General features: G+C 34.1%; 1 protein-coding gene across 1 annotated transcript in view; it reads right to left on the bottom strand.

Moving 5' to 3' along the window:
• Positions 1-20,656, bottom strand: part of LOC136030541 (uncharacterized) — a 168,132-nt gene that overhangs the window by 87,769 nt on the left and 59,707 nt on the right. The window contains exon 7 of the mRNA XM_065709591.1: positions 13,156-13,348. Coding sequence (XP_065565663.1) covers positions 13,156-13,348 — 193 coding nt within the window. The remainder of the gene's footprint in view (positions 1-13,155; positions 13,349-20,656) is intronic.

The raw sequence follows: 20,656 nt of genomic DNA, 5'->3' as shown, positions 1-20,656 counted from the left end.
CCAGTTTTTTAAACAATGCCGGAAAGTCTGACTCACCCTCTATGAAATATACCCCTCCCCCTCACCGAAAAATCATCCGTGGGAATTTCATCCAACGTAAGGTGCACCTCCTCCCATCAAAATCCCTTCAGACAATTTCATACTCGCTGAAAATCCCTGTAAAATTGCCCTGTAAAAAAAGCCCTGTAAAATTACTTGCGGACGATTCAGCCTGAAAATTTCTCGTAAGCGTTGTTTCATTTGAATAAGACTTTGATCTCTAATCGTTTCTCAATATCTCCATAAATACCCCCTTCCATGGAAGTTATTTCCCGAAAATCAAAACACGCGGAAAAAAACCCCTGGATAACTCTCCCAAAACCTCTCCACATGAAAAATTTGGCAAAGAGAATGTAAGAATTAAAAAGAATTTTGTATAGTAATTCAGTCAAATCCCACCAGTGTAATATTTCCCCTGGAAAAATCAGCCCCCAGATATTTCTCTCTCCAATGAAGATTCTCTCTATAGAAATACACCCCGAGCACAACCTCCCTCCCCCCCAACCGAAAAAAGTATTGATGCTTCCCAATAACAAATACTAAACAATGGGCAAATTTCATAACTTACAGGTCTCTCCTCAGAGACTGTGGGGGTCATTTTACACCTAAAGACATAATTATTTGATCTTTCAACTATACCGAACAAAATGTCAATCTCAAAATTTTGATTAAATAATTTTGGGGAAAATGGGTATGGGAGGGGGCCTAGTTACCCTCCAATGTTTTTGGTCACTTAAAAGGACGATTATTTCGATCACACTGAAAAAACAAACAAACAAAAAAACACACATCCGTGATCTGTCTTCTGGCAAAAATGGCAAAATCCACATTTTTGTAGATAAGAGCTTGGAACTTCCTCAGCCGTGTTCTCTGGTATGCTGAATCTGATGGTGCAATTTTCATTAAGAATGCTCTTATTTTAGGGGGTGTTTCCGCCCTATTTAAAAATCAGGTAAATTTCCCCAGACTCGTAACTTTTCATGGGTAACACTAAATTTGATTAGTCTCATATATTTGTAAACAAGCATAATAAGTTGATTCTTTTGATATATCTAGTGATATCAAAAACTTCTCCCCTGCTACATATTCTTGAACTGGTAATGATGTGTGTTGACTATTTGTTTAATGTCTAAATTCAGTGCTCGGAGTGTACACACTCCGAGCGTACACTCCGAATGTACACTGCCTTAAAATCCACAATTTTGTAATTATAATTTTTTTTTTTTTATTGACAAAACTAAGAAGTATAATAATTTTTTAGAACGAACCAGCCAACCATGAAAAATAAGACAAGTCCAGGAAAAAAAAAGCAACAGTCTTCTAAGCAAAGAATAACGTGATACGGGCAGTAATATCAAAATAAACGGCAAGCATTTCGGACTGAAGGTCTAACTCTATCCTCAGAACGGAAAAAGAAATTATAAAAACCAAGACTTAAAAACCGAACGAAGTTGAAGACTAACAACATAGAGAAACGGGGGGGGGGCAGCTTTTAAAAATTATTCAACTTCAAAGCTTCTCTCCTTTCTGTAGGCTCAAAATTTCACAGAGAAGAGCCTATTATGAGGAAATATACGTTCCGTTATTTATACGGGCATGTAACCTCTGCACAGGAGGAAGAATAAGGTTTTAAGAAGGCGGGGTTATCTGGCTCCCCTATCTAAGATACGCTTAAGGAGTAATACGATCGGCTTATGAAGCAAAGTCATAAAAATCGTCATAGCTACGTCATAAAAGATACGCTTAAGGAGTAATACGATTGGCTCATGAAGCTACGTCTTAAAAATCGTCATTAAGGAGTAAGATGGTCGGGTTATGAAGCTACGTCATAAAATCGTCATAGTTACGTCATAAAAGATACACTTAAGGAGTATTATGATTTGCTTATGAAGCTACGTCATAAAAATCAAGCCAATAACATTAAAGAAAAACCTGTTCTTAACCACACAGAAATAGGAAGCAGTCTCTTTTGTTGCCTTTCCTAAGGTCTTAAAAAATATATAAAAACATAGTCTAAAAACCAATTTATAACAGAAGTTCAAAACTATTAATGCCATAAACAGTTAATCACAGCGTTAATCACAAGAAAATACAAAAATCGAAAAAAATGCATCTTTAGGCCATTAATGTTTGCTCTTCCAGGGGCAGATTGCAATTCAGACAAACATCAGAAAAGCCCTCCCCTACTCCCCTTGCTCTTCTGTGCAATTGTGCAGAAATAGCCGTGTCTTTGGAGTAAGTCAGAAGTGGGTGTTTTTGATAGGTAACACGCTGTATAATAATATAAATATAATAATATATATAATATAAATATATATATATATATATATATATATATATATATATATATATATATATATATATATATATATATATATATATATATATATATATATATATATAATAATATAAATTATAATAATAATATGTATAATAATAAAATAGGTTCTTCATTGGCACGTCAGAGACTAGCAAGTGACACTATCTGCAATCTTGAAACCAATTTAATAAAAAAATTTGTGCGGAAATAAATTTTCCTCAACAAAATAATTTGGACTTTTTAGTCCGATTCGAAATAGTTTTTTTCAATAAAAAAAATAGCTCCTAATCGTATATATAGAAAAACGTTTTAAATTCGTAAAATGAGACTATCATGGTCTGTTCTGCCCAGGGCCAGATAAAACTGGCGGAAGTGTGTTTCACGTTGCAGAAAAAGTGGCAGTATCAGTGGCAGTGAGCAGATAGCCCCTTAACATTAACCTTATTTGGTGTAAGTAGCTTTATATATGTGTCCACAAGGTATTAATTTCAAAGTAATTTAGCAAGCTTTAATCAAGGTAATTTCCGTACATTGTTTTATTTCTTTCAAAAACCACAATCCAAACAAATAGCAAACAGGATTTAAACGTATTAAATCTCAATTTTATTTAAATTATCTCGACAGGTCGAGGTTAAATGCGGATAAATTAGCGTTAAAAATAATCTGATAATCAGGACACTAACCTCATAATGTTGGATAGAAACATTAATTGATAACAAAAAAAGAATACTGCAAACCTTGACTTAAATTTGGGTGGTTAAAAAAAATCAACATCAGGTATTAGCATTTATAAGAGAGATTTCCAAAATAGCAAAACCTTCGAGTGAGAGGTCTCCAAAATAGCACAATTTTCAAGTGAGAGGTCTCCAAAATATAAAATAGAGGTCTCCAAAATAGCAAAACCTTCGAGTGAGAGGTTTCCAAAATAGCACAACGTTCAAGTGAGAGGTCTCCAAAACATAAAATAGAGGTCTCCAAAATAGCAAAACCTTCGAGTGAGAGGTCTCCAGAATAGCACAAGGTTCAAGTGAGAGGTCTCCAAAACATAAAATAGAGGTCTCCAAAATAGCACAACCTTCAATGAACCCTATTAACGGTGTCGTAAAATAACATTACAAAGTTGATGTTAAAAGAACAAGAAAGTGATATGTAAATGTTTGATTTCCAAAAAGCTAATATAACCCCCTCCCCAAAGGATATAGAACGTATATTTAATCCATATTTGCAATAAATTCAATTTTAGACTTTATAGATATAAAACGAAACATCAAAACAGGCTAAATCATTTGATACCATTGGGGAAGGCTCAGGAGAGCCCTCTTCTAAAATTATGCGTCCCAAATACAGGGAAAATACCTATTAATATAACAGACAATTGTGTGTTTATAGCACTCTCCAGTCAGAAAAAAAAATTATTGGCCATGGGTTTCTAAAATGATTTGAAGATGAGGGACCAAGCCTATAACCATCCTTCCAGAGGGTATAATGTAAGAAGAAAAGTTTTAAGCCAAAAAAATGTTTTTTCTTAGTGGTGAAACATTTTGTACTTTTGGGGGGAGGAAGGCTGAAACCCCCTGCCCTTTCCTGTCGGGACCATCTTTCCTATATGCCTCTCCCCCAAACATAAATTTGACTGATACTAAAGTAAAACCTAGTATGGTAACAATCTTCATTATAGATGGAGTAGTGATAAAGATGAAACCTGGAAGTTGTGCACAGAGATTTGCGAAAGTAGCATCAGCGTTGTCGTTTTGATCACAAGCAGCATACTCTCGCCATACAAATTTGTCTGTTTAGGTATTTCGGTATTTACAGTTTGATTGAATAAAATTTTAATGCAGGCGGAGCCAGATTAGTTTCTCTAATCTCCCCTCTGTCCCCGTTTTTCGAGCAATGGAGCAAACTGAGGGGATGTTGATTTCCATTTTGTTTTGTTGTTGTCCATGCATGAATCATAGACGAACTTGAGCCTGCATTACGTTCTACAATCTGCCGAATACGGAGTTGTCGTGAAAATCAGAATATTCGAAACGAGAAGTAAAAGGTATATGTTTTACAAATTAGACTGACCTTGGAACATCAACTGCCTTAAAATCAAAACATTAATAACAAGAGATATAAAGCACATGTTTTACAAATTAGATTGAATTTAAAACATTAACTGCCTTAAATTTGTAGCAAGAACTAACTTAATAAAGTAAAATTTGAGCTTTTTTGAAAGACTTTGGAATCTCTAATTCAGAAAAATGGGATTTTGTAGGATTAACCTTCGATTACATTATAATTCACGGAATAATGGCAATCTTTGATTGCGCTTTAGTCACTATTTTTTACATCTTCGGCTGGAACACTTTCGCGAATCTTCAGGGACTTCCTGAGCTTACTTTTAATATAGAGAAATAGTTGTAAAATTACTTCAGTGTCTTCTTCCTTTTCCTTATTTATCACCAGAAAGCTAAAACTTGAACACGGGCATCCATGCATAGGTAATTACTTAGGGAAAACTTCCCACTCCTGAGATCGTCCAAGGAACGTCTTCTTGAAAAAACTATAGTTATAGTTATATAATTAGCTTTAGTTAAATAGCGATAGTTATAAAACTACTACTATAGCTATAGTATAACTATAGCGCGGGACAAACTTCAAAAATTACGATTTAAGCCTTAGAACGTGCTATTTCTAGCGTCTTTATTCAACCGTGCGATATTTTTGTGACTAGAGGGGGTCTGTGCCCCTCTCCTTCCCTAGATCTTATTTTTATTTTACTGTTTTATCTGGAGTTCCTTGGGTTATCCATATAGTCTGTGTTTCCTCATCTAAAAAATATTTGATGAAGCAGCCAAATTTTATCAGACTTACAGAGAAAAAATACAACCTATAGAATATATGAATAATCTTTAGATTTGTCACCAGAGCTTGTTACATTTAAAGACACCACTCCCTACACAGGGTTATTGCACAGTGGGGTCGGGTTCGTGCCCCTCTCTCACTATCTAAATATCGTTACGATTTTGCCTACAAATCCTCATGCTTCCATAACTCACCTAGTTTTGTACCCATACATATTTATGATTTGTGAGCGTACATATTTATCAGTTCGTCTTCTATGAATGCTACAGATGATATTTATCCCTATTACTATTACTCTAGTGATTTATCCCTATTACTAGTGCTTTTTTATATTGCCTAAGCAAAAAAGTCCAAAAATCAGGATATACATCACTAGATTACTGAAGAATATCACTGAATCAAAAAAAAAATCACTAAAATCTAGTATTTTTCATTGGGTGGCAACCCTGTACGGATGTAAAATGTGCACGTACTGTCTTGCATGGCTACTTCTTCAGAATGCAGACATCAATTATGAAAGGAAAAACAAAGATCATGACATAGAAACTTCAAAAAATCACGATTTTTCTTCATGCAGATAATAAACAAGTAATTCAAGTATATATTTATACCCTTATTACGACTTATAATGAAAATAAAGATTAAAATGCGCAAACATATTTTCATATCTTCTTGAATTGTTAAAATATAATTTTTATTTGTAGCCGAGTTTTAATGCATTCTAAGCCGAGAAGCTGTCCATTTTCAAAACGGTGTACACTCGAAGGCACGTGTTATGTAGAATCGTGCCACGCGTGGCGTGACATGGGTCATTTGGGATCAGAAAAGGTAACATTTGAGGTGTATATTAGATGACAGACAGTGGGCAGCCCCTCGTTCCCCGAAAAGATAGGAAATGCCAGTTAAACTTTGCAGCAATAACACTAACAAAACCTTTATTAACACCCCCCCACCCCATCACGGTTCCAGCAGCTATCATCAGACTGAATAAAAAAATGTAAAGATTCTCTACATTTAGACCTATTAAAGTATGTTTTTCTTACTGAATTCCAAGTTGAATTCAAATACTTTTTTTAGCACAAAGTGGCAATATAGGTTTTGAGCCACCAGAACGCTCATAGAATTTTTCAGAAAGAAAGGAGGGGAAATCCAGAAGTATATCTCTCAACTTTCGTTTCTAAATTGGTTTAAATAATTCAATTATGTCACTTTTTTTATTGAATTATGAGTTAAAATCAAATACTTTATTGGTTAAAAGTGGCAAGTTGGGATTTGAGCCACCTAAAACTCCAATGATTTTGAGAAAGAAAAGAGAGGTGACGGAAGGCAAAAGTACAAAAAAGTTGGCAAAAAGTTGCAAGGTGGGTTTTGAGCCACCAGGGTGTCCATAGGATTTTGGAAAGAAAGGAGATGAGGAGGAAGGCGGACGTATATCTCTGAGCATACGATTCCAGATTCATGTAATTAATTAAAACATATAACGTTTTCCAGTTTGTGCTTTTTGCTCTTAAGGTGAAATTGGATAAGAATGTCTTTAAAAGAATTTTGCTTCATGGGCAAGGAGGAATAAATTAAAAATACAACATTTTTATTGAAAGCTAAGCGCGTGCCAGGATACCTCTGAAATTCAGAAGGTGTTATGTAATATTTGCTGTCAAACTAAGACTTGTAGCCCAACCTTTTTATTTCATCGCGCTCGATCGATTTGTTGGATCTTTTTTCCTCCCATGTTATAGATAAGATTCATTGCAAAAAGCCCAAGGGCCATAGGAACACAAAATACAGTCTACAAACATAGCTCGAGGAATAAAATACCACTTTAAATAATGCAAAACAAGAAAAGAAAGTAAAAAAAAAAAAAAAACAAGGTCCAGCAGATTCGGTTTCTTCATTTCTTTGGAAGCGAATTAAGTACGCTATTAAATATTGTAGATGTTCTGGTGTATTTAAAGGCTTATGCAACTGAATTTAGTTCAATATTTTTCATCGCGATCAAAAGGTAACGAAATGCGAACAGAGAGTAAACGAGCAACAAAAATAGACGAACATCAAACAGAGGGAAGATAAAGATAAAGAGGGAAGAAGAATAAGATAAAGACGAAAAAATAATACAATAGCCCTGTGTAACACAGATAGCCTAGCTTAGCAGCTCATCTCTGATTCTTAGGACAAAACGTAAAGTGGATACAAAAATTTTACTCCTTGTCGATTAGATAAGGTTTCGATGCCAATTTTATGATTCTAGTGTAAACAACTTTCTATTTCAACCAATGATGTAATACAAGGAAACAGACCAGACTTCTTTCCAAATATCATCAAATAAAGCGTTAACGGATTTGCGACAAAATAAAAGTAGAAAATAAGGTCAGTATCTTTCCCTAGTCTTCTTATTCAAATCAAGCGAACCTCAATTAGGTCGAGGGCCTAGAGTATTTTTACACAATTTATCCATTTGGATAAAAAAAAAGTCCAGGTTACTTGGATTCTAAGTTTGTTTCGGATAAAACTTATGTGTGATCCAAACTTCCAAGGCTCAATATTCTGATCACTTTAACAAAGTTCATTGTTGAGCTTGAAAACAATCATTTGAATAATTAGGAGGTGTTTTCGCAAAATACTTATTTAAAGAGCTTAAAACATACTTGATCAAAATATCCATAAGATCCTGAATTTAACAATAAATAACAAAGCTACGTTTCTTCTGAGATTCTCGAAACCAGTGAATCCCAAATAACTTCGGGTCCGTGTCCCGAAGACTGCAAGGGTTGCACTACGTCCTCAAACGCAAGCTTTATATTTTGACCTTTTTTACTATAACGGGTGACTCAAAAAATTGATGTTATGCCATATTTGGTCTCAATGGGCCTGGGGGATAAAGTGTGGGAGGGGCCGTAGCCAATCCCTGATCCCTTTCATCTCTTAATAATGTAGGATTCAGCATTTCCATTCGGATGAGCCCTCTGCCATTATTCAAAGACCATTGATTCAATATGATAAATCCTTGTGAAAGAAAAACCCCAGCATAATATAGAGATAAATTTAAAATATCGTCGTCAAGATCTTGACAATTCTGTAAGGGTGTTGTTGGTAATCCAGAATTTAATTCTGTAATTTTCATCAAGGTCAGGTCACATTTTGGGGTGTTATGCTCCTGTTGAAAATTTGAAATTACGTACGCTAATATTCTTTTGATTGGTATCTTTAAACTCAATAAATTTTATGTATTTGGAAAAACTGGGGTTATTTTTATTTTTACATTGTTTCCAATAGTTTTTTTTAGTTTGGTTACTATTAGGACGAGACACCCTTTACTTAAAGTTCGTGACGACGATAGTTTATAAAAAGTAAGTTCATTGTATGAACAAAATATATCTAGGGGGGGGGGAGTTCATATCAAGGCCCCTCCCTCTGTGGTGGTGCCTTTTTTTCTTCAGTTCCAGTTTTTTATTATAAAACACTTGACCAAACAGGTTTAGAAGTATAATTCGATTTATGAGAAAGAAATTTATAGAACAGCACTGCAAAGGGCGTATTCAGAGCTGATTTAAATAATTTTACCCCCTCCCCCCCCAAAAAAAAATGGCTCGTAAACAGCAACAAAATGCATATAAACACTTGTTGATACATCTTTTTAGAGTTTTATTTTATTTTTTTTTTACAGATATCAAACATCCAATAAGGTTATTGTGAAGATCAAAAATATTTTTCTTAAAAAAAGCTTTTAATATATCTTGAAAAATATTTAAGTTGAAAATAGCAACAAAATCCTACGCGTCTCAACTTAGCATTAGAGCATAACGTCTAATTAAATGAATATTTCGGACGCATGTAGGAAACCTTTATCGAGTTATACAATGCAATCAATATTAGAAAGAAATATGAAAAGTACACAGTAACTCCCATTCTTACTTTTGAATTGTTCTCTCTAGCAGGTACAATAAGGAAACTTCTAAGCATGGAATTTAATTAAACAGATTTGATATGTTTTTATTGGATTCTAAGCGTAGAGATATCAGAAAGAAATGGGAGGTATGCATTATCCCTTCTATGTCTGTTTTGGAAAGCATCACCAGAATTCAGAAGAGGACGAAGAATAAATTAATATTGATATAATATATAATAAATTATATCGATATAATAAACTAATATCACTTTCTTCCAGGGTGAAGTAATATACTGCGCAATTTCATTACATATTCAAAGTTGACTGCAATCTTCAAGAAGAAAAAGAAAGCGAGAAAATTATTATAATATATTTAATATTAATATATTTTCTAATATATTAGTAAAATAATATATATTTTTAATATATTAAAAATATATTATTTTTATAAGAATATTATTTATTTTATAATAATAGATATTATATAATAGATTTATAATAATAGATTTAGAATTTATAATAATATAAGAATATATTATTTTTAATAAAAATATATTAATATATATTTTTAATATATTATTTTATTTATTATTATTTTTAATATATTAAAATGTATTTTATATATTATTATTTTTAATTAATATATTATTTTAATATATTATTTAATATATTATTATATTATTTGACCCGAAAATGAACCTTGAAGCTTCTTTTCCCTGATTTTTTCTGAAAGTTATAGTCGTACGTTCTTGAACCAAGAGGAACCTAATGTAAAAAAAATTCCCACAGTTCTCACCCCCAAGAAATGGGGCCCGAATAAGGGGCCAAAAAAATCTACCTACAATGATAGATACTATTGCTGATAAGAATGTTCACAATAACGGTAATTTCAACAAAGAGATTAATGCTATTAAAAGTAAATATTCCACTTAGTTTCTTATTTAACTCGAGTAAATTTAATTTTATAAACTAATTTAAAATAATAAGTAACTTAATTTAATATTTAAGCACAGCTTCCTTCTTCTCAAATATGAGGGTTGATGTTATGCAGCAATACTGAGCTGCATATGACTTTTCAATCTCATGTGGCTTTAAAACGAAAAATACTCGAATTTTCACCCAAAAATACTCCAATTTTTACCTAAAAATACTCCTATTTTCCAACCCTCCTAAACATATATTATGAAAAAATAACATTTTGCGATAAATAAGCAGTTACTTCTGGCAAAAGACCCATTAACCTTACGAGGGTATATGATGATACATTTGTTTTTATTGTTTGTTTATTGTATCTGAATAAACATCTATACATCTATATGTAGTGGCAACCTTACAATGAGAAAAGTTTTATGTGTAAGTATTATGGAGGTAAATTTGAGAGGCAGTAAATCCCAGTGGGCTTTCACTTATTTTTAAAATGCCCTGCTGAAAACAAATTAAAAAGACCTTCCAAATAAACAAACTTGGAAGGTTCATTTACATGATTAATTCACTCATCACGAGAATTTATGGAATCGGTTATCAATCGAACCTAGTAATGGTACTTCCACACCAAAGCGTAGAGCCTTTCACACTACCGTTACTTAAGACTTTATGTTACAGTATGTATCCTTACGGAGCTAATTTCATCGGTAACCTAGTCAGTGCCACGCAGAATAAAACTCTGCGTATAATTTTAGGTTACGCAAGGTTATGTAATGTTATGGGAAACATAGTAACAACGACATAATCAACATAGCAACACAATGGAGTTTCTAGATAGGCAGTTAATAAATTAAAAAAAAATATATATATTTTTTACGCTTGATGAGATCTTGAATCTCCATTTCCATTCTATATTTTTAGTTTTTGAAGAGTTGACTTGTGATCAAACAGTTCGTGGTAACGAACTGTAGTAAGGAGCGACCCGGCTCAATAGTAAACGAAACTCTAAAAAACGGAATGTTGATGCTAAAAGATACATCAAAAGAATCGAATTTTCGTGCTGATTCTAAATATATAAGTTTCATCAAATTTAATCTTTGTCATCAAAAGTTACGAGTCTGAGAAAAAATTGCCTTATTTTGGAAAATAGGGGGAAACACCCCCTAAAAGTCAAAGAATCTTAACGAAAATCACACCATCGCATTCAGCGTATCAGAGAACCATGTAGCAAACATTCCAAGCTCCTATCTACAAAAATGTGGAATTTCGTATTTTTTGCCAGAAGACAGATCACGGTTGCGTGTTTATTTGTTTTTTTTGTTTGTTTTTTTCAGGGGTTATCGTATCGACCAAGTGGTCCTAGAATCTCGCAAGAGGGCTCATTCTAACGGAAATGAAAAGTTCTAGTGCCCTTTTTCAGTAACCAAAAAAATTGGAGGGCACCTAGGCCCCCTCCCACCCTCATTTTTTCCCAAAGTCAACGGATCAAAATCTTGAGATAGCCATTTTGTTCCACATAGTCGAAAACCATAATAACTATGTCTTTGGAATGACTCACTCCCCCGAAGTCCCGGGGGAGGGGCAGCAAGTTACAAACTTTTTCCAGTGTTTACATACAGTAATGGTTATTGGGAAGCGTACAGACGTTTTCAGGGGAATTTTTTTGGTTTGGGGTGGGGTTGAGGAGAGGGGGCTATGTGGGAGGATCTTACCTTGGAGGAATATGTCATGGGGGAAGAGAAATTCAATGAAAAGGGCACGGGATTTTCTAGCATGTCATGGGGGAAGAGAAATTCAATGAAAAGGGCGCGGGATTTTCTAGCATTAATATAAAAAAACAATGAAAAAATAAACATGAAAAACTTTTTTCAACTGAAAGTAAGGAGTAGAATTAAAACTTAAAATGAACAGAGATTATTACGCATATGAGGGGTTCTAAAAATACTTTAGCATAAAGAGCGAGGTATGTAGGAGGAGATAAATACCTTGCTCTTTAAGCTAAAGTATTTTTAGTAATTTTTTAGTAAAGAGCGAGGTATTAACGAGGGAACAAACCCCCTCATATACATAATCAAAAATATAAGAATATAAAAGTTTGTTACGTAAGTTAATTCTTAAGTTACTTATATTTTTTTCTAATAAAAACGTTCGTTAAAAATTAAAAGGTCTTGTTGCCTTTTTAAGTAACCAAAAATTGGAGGGCAACTAGGCCTCCTTCCCGACCCCCTTATTTCTCAAAATCGTCTGATCAAAACTAAGAGAAAGCCATTTAGCCCAAAAAGAATTAATATGAAAATTTCATTTTAATAATTTATGCGCGGAGAGCCAAAATCAAAAATGCATTAATTCAAAAACGTTCAGAAATTAAATAAAAAAACTAGTTTTTTAAACTGAAAGTAAGGAGCGACATTAAAACTTAAAACGAACAGAAATTACTCCGTATATGAAACGGGTTGTCCCCTCCGCAATCCCTCGCTCTTTACGCTAAAGTTTGACTCTTTGCCACAATTCTGCTTTTTAAAACAATTAAAAGCTTTAGCGTAAAGAGCGAGGGATTGCGGAGGGGAGAACCGTTTCAAATACGCAGTAATTTCGAAAGTTTTTCGAAGAATTTCGAAAGAAAGTTTTAATGTCGCTCCTTACTTTCAGTTTAAAAACTAGTTTTTTATTTAATAACTATTAGGAACGATGATTTTGTTGGTTTTATGAATGTTTACGTCAGCCTTGTGTGAAAGGATTCATTTGAGTGTGTAAAGTTGAACTTAATGTAACATAACTTAATCACATTACATAGAATTACGTAAATGATGTCAAAACCGCTTAAAAGTTGCCAATTTACCTTCAGTTTCTGTTTATTTTGCAATCGATGACGTTGTCATCATTCTGAAGGGAGAAGACCTTTGGGGGGGGGTAAGAGAAAACCCCTTAAGGGTTGCCAACTTACCTCAAGTTTCCATTAGTTTTGAAATCGATGACGCTGTTATTTGTAAGGAGAAAACTTTTGGGAGGAGGGAGGAAACTCCTTGAGAGTTGGCAACTTACCTTAAGTTTCCGTTAGTTTGCAATCGATGACGTTGTCATTTGAAGGGAAAATACCTTATGGAGGAGACTGAAAACCACTAATGAGTTGCTAATTTACCTTAAGTTCCCGTTAGTTTTACAATCGATGACGTTGTCATCTGGAGGGAGAAGACCTTTGGGCCCTGGTCCTCGCTGAATTTTTAAGAATCCCCCGCGAAAGGTTCTCAGCTCGTCTGACTCTTCAGTTGATGATCCATAGATGCTGGAGCCGTCTAAAAACGCTGTTACTTGGTTTATCTGTTCTCTTGGACCTAAAAAATACGAGGACAGGGTTAAACAAGCATCGTGTTTAGTACGTAATGATATTATGGGTGAAGGACGAAAGATTGCTACAGATTGTGCTTATCATCCGTCTAGGTCTCGGGTGAAACAGAAAGTGGGTCGTCCCCGGATTAGGTTGTATTGGAAGGGATTACAGATGGAAACTTATAGATTGAGATGGAGAAGGAGCGTATGTAGCTGTGTTGGTCTCAGGTGGTATGGTTCTGCAGTGGGATGTTAGTAGTAAATGTAGTAATGTTTAGACCAAAGCCCTTACATTAGCTAGACTCCAAGTGTCTAGCTAAGTTCATCATCTTGACCTTAGACCAAAGCCCTTATATTAGCTAGACTCAAAGCGTCTAGCGAGCTCATTTTCTTGGTGGTTGCTTTTATATGTTCGGCTGAATCGACAACCAATGAAAGACTAGAAAATGAAGATATAACCCTTCCTAAGGGATTTGCCTTTCGGCAAAAATGCCGTATTCGGCGCATTTTTTGCGTATTCTCCGCTATATTATACCACTCATCTGGCAATACTGACATAAAGTGCAAAGAAAAGGGATAATTTGAGTGGTTTCCGCGTCAGATTTTATTAGATAAATTTCAACAATATCGTTATAATTAGATCTTGCCACGAGGTGCTTGTTAACCACTAATAAAATAACCAAAGAATATCGATTAACGCAGTTTTTTTTTATTCTTACAGTACTAAAAGAAAGTAGAAATAAAAAAAACTCGCTTTTCCTAGCTGCTCTATATTATGCTGAATCAATCATGCGCATATGCATTCATTTCAGGGTGGTCCAGTTTTTCGGAGGGTGGGATTATCCTTAAATCAGAAAAGGAAAGAGTTAGGTGAAATTTTAAGAAAAATTGAGAAATTCTAGGGTAAATTGTCATATTTCAGGATTTTTGAAGATGCACCGACACTCCGGCTCGAATTCTTTACGACTCTGAAAAACCAGCAGTGACTGGGAGCATCCAAGAGTAAGACCCAAGTTCTGGTGGAGTGATAGCCTCAGGAATTTCCTGGACCAAACTGGAATTTCGCTGTCTGATGCAGAGGCCGTTGCTGCAGACTGCCCAACATGGAGAAGGCTTACAACGGTGTCAATGCCATCCCGGTATGAGGATTAAGTAAGTAAGTAAGTAATACAAGGAAAAAAGCAAACAAAATAAAAAAAATAAAAATAAACTAGGGTGTTTAGCATTTATATTAGTTTTCATAATTACCATAGTTATTTTTCTGTTTAATAATCTTTATCTTTTTTCATTTCAGTTCTTCTGTCTTCGATACTTTTTTTCTCATCTCAACAGCCTTGACGCAATACTATATAATTTTCAATGCTCGCTTCTAAATTACAATTATAAGAAAACTTTCATTCTTTTCATAAAAATTGGTGAATTGAACTTAAAGTCTTTATCAAAGATTTAAATCTTAGGTAAAAACACAAGGTCAAATTTCGCTTGAGCTGAATATAATCTTAAACAAATTTCCCCTTTTTTCAGCATTCGTTATCCACATACGACCAAAAATTTTCAAGCAAGTGTCATGCCATAAGAAGGCACGTTTTGGACCAGTTGTGGACACAGGGCCTTAAATCTCTGACAAACATGCAAACAAGAACGATTCAGAGGGTTTGGGGGGGGGGCACAACTCTGAAGAACTGCAAAAGTAGAACTGCCGAACAGATCAACAGTATAGGAGAAACCGTAAAAATCAAAAGGCTTTGAGGAAGGCACTAAGGCAAGAAGATCCCTCCTCATGCATGAATAAGGGTGTAGCTTCAGCAATTTTATTGGGGGGAGGGGGGCAAGAAGAGTCAACATCCGAAGAATCAAGGGGTATGCGATATATAATAGTTTTTTCTTTAAATTATTAGGGGGGCAACTGTCCCCCATTGCCCCCCCCCCCAAACGACGCCACTGTGTATGCATTAATATTGGACTGCTACTTGAGGAATTTTAAATAGTCTGTGTCTCTGAGAATCGATCTATAGGGATTTTTTTTTGCTATTTTTCTCTCTATATTTTAATTTTAGGAAATAATTTGTCAAGACTGGAAGCCTTTACACCAGAGAGACGGATATAAGAAATTATAATTTGGCTAACATGAACTAAAACTACAAGTACGACTGGCAGTGTAGCATCTTCCTATCTAGAATCAAGGTTAATTTAAGGTAAAGCTTAATTCAAAACAAGCTGCAATTCGATTAAAGGTTGAAATTTTTGGGGATTCAATCTGACATTTTTTTGGAAATGGGTTATTTAAAGGTTAATAATAAATTATTTGTCCTTTTTTTATTCTAAAATATTCAGGCTCGTGTACTTCGCAGAACTTTGGGATGCTTTAAAATGATTTATTGACTACAGGGATTGACAAATTTATTAAGAGCGATTTTCTAGAGTGACAAAAACTATATTTGATCACCAATACGAAGCAAGGATAAGGTAGAAAAGGAGATAACAGATATTTCAGTTGTTTTTTAATCTTTTCTCTTTTAATTTTTTTAATTTCCTATTTTTGTCTTCTTGCAACAACGCTTATTGACACGGTTAATCAGAGAGGGCAGAGGGGATTTACCAAGATATAAACATGTTTACATGCTCCCACTCGTGCCGTCAATTGAGGGGAGAAAGAGTTTGGGAAAAGGGAGGGGGGATTGGCTTACCCAAACTTTGCTGTATTTTGTTTGAAAAATACCTTCATTCGTAAACTCGTTGAAAAAAAAAATACACTACCCTGAATTTTGAAAAATAGTTTATGGTTTACTTTACCCCCTCCTTCCCGTCATAATGGTTTTTGGCTGCACCTATTTAAGGGTGAAGACATAAAGTTTTAATTTTTTAAGGAGGACTCAACACTAATTAATTTTTTTTAATCTTTAGTTAAACAGAGCCGTATCCTGAATTTATTTCGAGGCGGGGGGATATTTTTTCTGAGTGAGAGGGGGGGGGGGGTACACAAAAAACTGTAAAAAACATCCAAAATTGGCTAAATTTTTACGAGTCAGAAAAACATTTTAGGGGTGTTCAAACCCCCATAAGCTCCCCATTGGATAGGGTTTTGGGTTACGACTCTCTAGCCAAGTCAGAAAGATTCCCAGGTATAGAACCATTTGAACTTTTTCAAGCCTGCAACATGACTATACTGCAGGAAATAAATGCATAAAATCGGAAATATCGTTAAGGCCGTGATTAAGTGAACTGATGGAACTCGAAAATCCCATGTTAAATTGAAAATTTATATTTAAAAAGTACTCAAGTATTCATTGGCGGAAGATGCCGCTTTTAATATCAGGTCGTCGCTTCTTGAAGATGCTACAAAATGTTTGGAAGGATTTTGCTCTATTTCCTCTAATTGCTTAGAAATCTTAGAAAATGTCTAGGTCTTTTTCACAAGTGTACTCTATGAAGGATACTGCTTTTAGAACAAAATCAGTACTATCATGAGCAGAAGACAATAGCCTGTAAGATGATTGGAACCATTTTTCGATGTATTTTCCTGTTTTCTAACAATCCCCTAGAATATTTTCAGCTACCTGAAACTTTTACAAGTCGGATGCCAGAAAGAATTGTTTCAGATCGCCGATAATACCCCCTAGAGACCAAAATGACAAGCTGGTATAATCAGCTGCTTGTTAATAGAGTGTGAAATTTTCATAAATTACTTCAATGCAATGAAGGAACCTAGAAATGAAAAATAGTCAGGAGCCTTCAGTAAAGTTGTGCACACAAAGCCGAAATCATGGGGAAAATTAAATCAAAGCGAGGTATACATCTTAAAAGTGTTACCACACATAGACAGCGCCTTAAAAAAGTATTTGGAGCTTGGTAGATGCAAATATCCAAAATACCTAATAATGCGGTACGCCGAAGAACTAGACAAGTCAAGAGATTTAGGTCAAGCGACAAACCTTGAGGCGGAGCAGAACCCTATACCTTGCTCTTTACGCTAAAGTATTTTTAGAAATTTCAACTATTTATTCTACGGCTTTTGTGATTCAGGGGTCATTCTTAAGAAATTGGGACAAAATTTAAGCTTTAGCGTAAAGAGCGAGGTACTGACGAGGGGTGAAACCCCTCATATATGTAATAAAAATATGAGAATACAGAAGTTCGTTACGTAAGCTAATTTGTAAGTTACGTATATCTTTATCTAATAAAATCAATTTTTACTAATAATTTTACTATTAAAAACATTCGTAAAAAATTAAAAGTTCTAGTTGCCTTTTTAAATAACCAAAAAATCGGAGGACAACCAGACCTCCTTCCCCGCTCCTTTTTCCTCAAAATCATTCGATCAAAACTATGAGAAAGCCATTCAGCAAAAAAAAAAAAAAATGCAAATTTCGTTTTAATTATTCATCTGCAGAGAGCATAAATCAAAACATGCATTGCTTCAAAAACGTTCAGAAATTAAATTAAATAAAACAAGTGTTTTTTAACTTAAAAGTAAGGAGTGACATTAAAACATAAAACGAACAGAGATTACTTCATATATGAAAGGGGCTGCTTCCTCATCAACGCCCCGCTCTTCACGCTAAAGTCCGACTCTTTCTCTTAACTCTATTTTTAAAACAGTAAAAAACTTTAGCGTAAAGAGTGGGGCGTTCACGAGGAAGCAGTCCCTTTCATATACGAAGTAATTTCTGTTCGTTTTTAAGTTTTAATGCCACTCCTTGCTTTCAGTAATTTTTTTTTTAATTAAATTCGTCAGAAAACTTTGGTTTTCTAAGAATCCTCGAAGAAAGCTTTCAACTAAGTTTGGTGTTTAGTTTCGAATTAATCAACTGAGGTATTTTAAATAGCCTATCCCTAGGAAAAAAAAGTGAAAAAAAAACAATAAATTTTAAAATGCCCTCTATGCATGCCGTCACAGTTTCATATACATGGGCATTTTGTAGTTGAGAATGATAGTGCTCTTTTACTCATTTTCTCTTCTCCCTTGGTCGGTAACCAAGCTTTGCAAGACGCAGCCAAATATATTACTATTTCTCGGCTGAAGCATCTCGCCAAAGGAAGTTGTCTATCAAAACCTTTGACAAGACTTGATAATTGGTGCTATTTGAAGTTTTGACAATCGACGGTCTCTAGAGAATTAAAAGACAGAAGGCTAACCTAACTTCAATTTTGAAGCTCGATGTTTTCAAGTTCACTTAATCACGGCCTTGAGGCAGCTCATTAATTACTGCTATCAAATGTTGCGTAATAGTGCGTGAAATCATTCGAAAAATTAAAATAAGGAAGTGCATATTTAACCACATTTTTAAACTGAAACATATTTTCCCTTTCTCTTAATTTGGTTACTCTGGCATGTTACCAATAAGCGATTTATTCTGGTTAGGACTGACTTAAAGTATGGAATTAGTCACAGGTAAGTCTGTAAAAGAGACTCGACGTGCTTAATTTTTCTGTAATCACTTTGGTAATTCCTAGTAAATTGCCTTTGTTGGTAATTCCCATAAAATTACCAATAAAAAAGCTTTAAAGGCTCAGAGAAAAGACAACCTTAAAAACAAGGCATTTATGCTATTTGTAATCAATCTATAAGACAGCGACGGAAATCTTAAATATTACTGTAAACACTCCGTAAATCTGAAAACTAGTTTGGTGGTTTTGACGAAAGAAGTCAAAGGAAATTCTGAATATTACTTCATGGACATTCAAAAGATCTAAAATAAAGTTAAAGGAGATTTTAGATATTGCTCCTTAAACACTCCATAAATCTGAAAACTAGTTTGGTGGTTTTTATGAAAAAAGTCAAAGGAAATCTAAAATATTACTTTGTAAACATTCCATAAATCTAAAAACTAGTTTGGTGGTTTTGACGAAAAAATTCAAAGGATATTTTAAATGTGACTTCGGGGACATTCCAAAGATCTGAACTAAAGTCAAAAGAGATTTTACACATTGTTCCGTAAACACTCACTAAATCTGAAAACTAATTTGGTGATTTAGACAAAAAAAAAATTCAAAGAAAACTTTAAATATTGCTTCGTAGACATTCAAAAGATCTGAAATAAAGTCGAAGGAGAATTTAATCATTGCTCATGCTCCGTAAACATCCCATAAATCTGAAAGCTAGTTTGGTGGTTTTGACGAAAACAGTCAAAAGAAATTTTAAATATTGCTTGGTTGACGTTCAAAAGATATGAAATAAAATCTAAAGAGATTTTAGATGTTGCTCCGTAAAACTTTCCACAAATCTGAAAACTAGTTTGGCGGTATTTATAAAAAAATCAAAGGAAATTTTAAATATTGCTCCCTGAACATTCAAAAAATCTGAAACTAGTGTGATGGACACGAAAAAAGTCCGAGAAATTTTAAAGTTTTCTCGACCTGTGGATAGCTCGACCCTCCAGTGTCGAGCTATCCACAAGTTTTCGGACGCTATATAACAATGTACTAAAATCTTGATATTATATTTCTCTAAATGTTTATTCAATTTGCTTTAATTACCCTTGTTTTCTCTTTTCTTTTTTTTCTCTCTCTTTTTCATTTTCAATTTTTTGTTGTTTTGGTCCTTAACAAGTTCGCTTCTAGGATCTTTATTATTGTTATTGTTATGTGTTTTCTTTTCTTTTTGAATAAATTGAATTGAATTGAAAAAATTGAATTAGAGATTACAAAAATCTGAAAGCTAGTTTGCTAGTTTTGACGAAAAAAGAAAAAAGGAAGGTACAAATCTAATAGTGCTTAAATTTTTAGAGACTTCTTCTCTAGTTGGTGCCTTCGCAATGGTTTTCCAAGCATGTTTTTTATTCTTTATTGGCAATTTAGTTTATTGGATATGGAAGAAAAGAAGGTATAGTTTCAACTAAAGACGACCAGTGAGGATTCAAACCAAATTCAAAACAAAACATGTCATAAATTCACTTGCGTCTTTTAGTTTCTATGGTTAGTTATTCTGAAGACCACGTCATGAGTTGAACTTTTCAATACTCATTTCTGCTTTTAAAAGTTTTTCTACATAAAATAGGCTCTCTTTCCTTGGAGGCAGGGCCACATCCTGGGGGAGGAAGGTTATTGGGTTTCAGTCCCCCCCCCGAACAAAAATCATGAATACTGCCTTACTTGGAGGCCGTTTCAAATTTCAAAACTTAAAACTCAGGAGCACCAATTAACGATAAGAGGCTATCGACCCCCTGGACTTTGAAATTTATTTAAATATATTTTAATTAAAAATAAAAAAAATACCTCCCCCAAAGATTTTCATAATACTTTCTTTTGTTTCTTCATTTAAAAAAATCTTAATCCTTATGTTTTCGTTAGCAGTTGTCACTGATGAAACTAGG

Source organism: Artemia franciscana, chromosome 8 (genome assembly GCF_032884065.1).
Source record: "Artemia franciscana chromosome 8, ASM3288406v1, whole genome shotgun sequence".
In the NCBI taxonomy this organism is placed as follows: Eukaryota; Metazoa; Arthropoda; class Branchiopoda; order Anostraca; family Artemiidae; genus Artemia; species Artemia franciscana.
The sequence above is the reverse complement of the archived record's forward strand: the minus strand, read 5'-3'. Positions and strand labels throughout refer to the sequence as shown.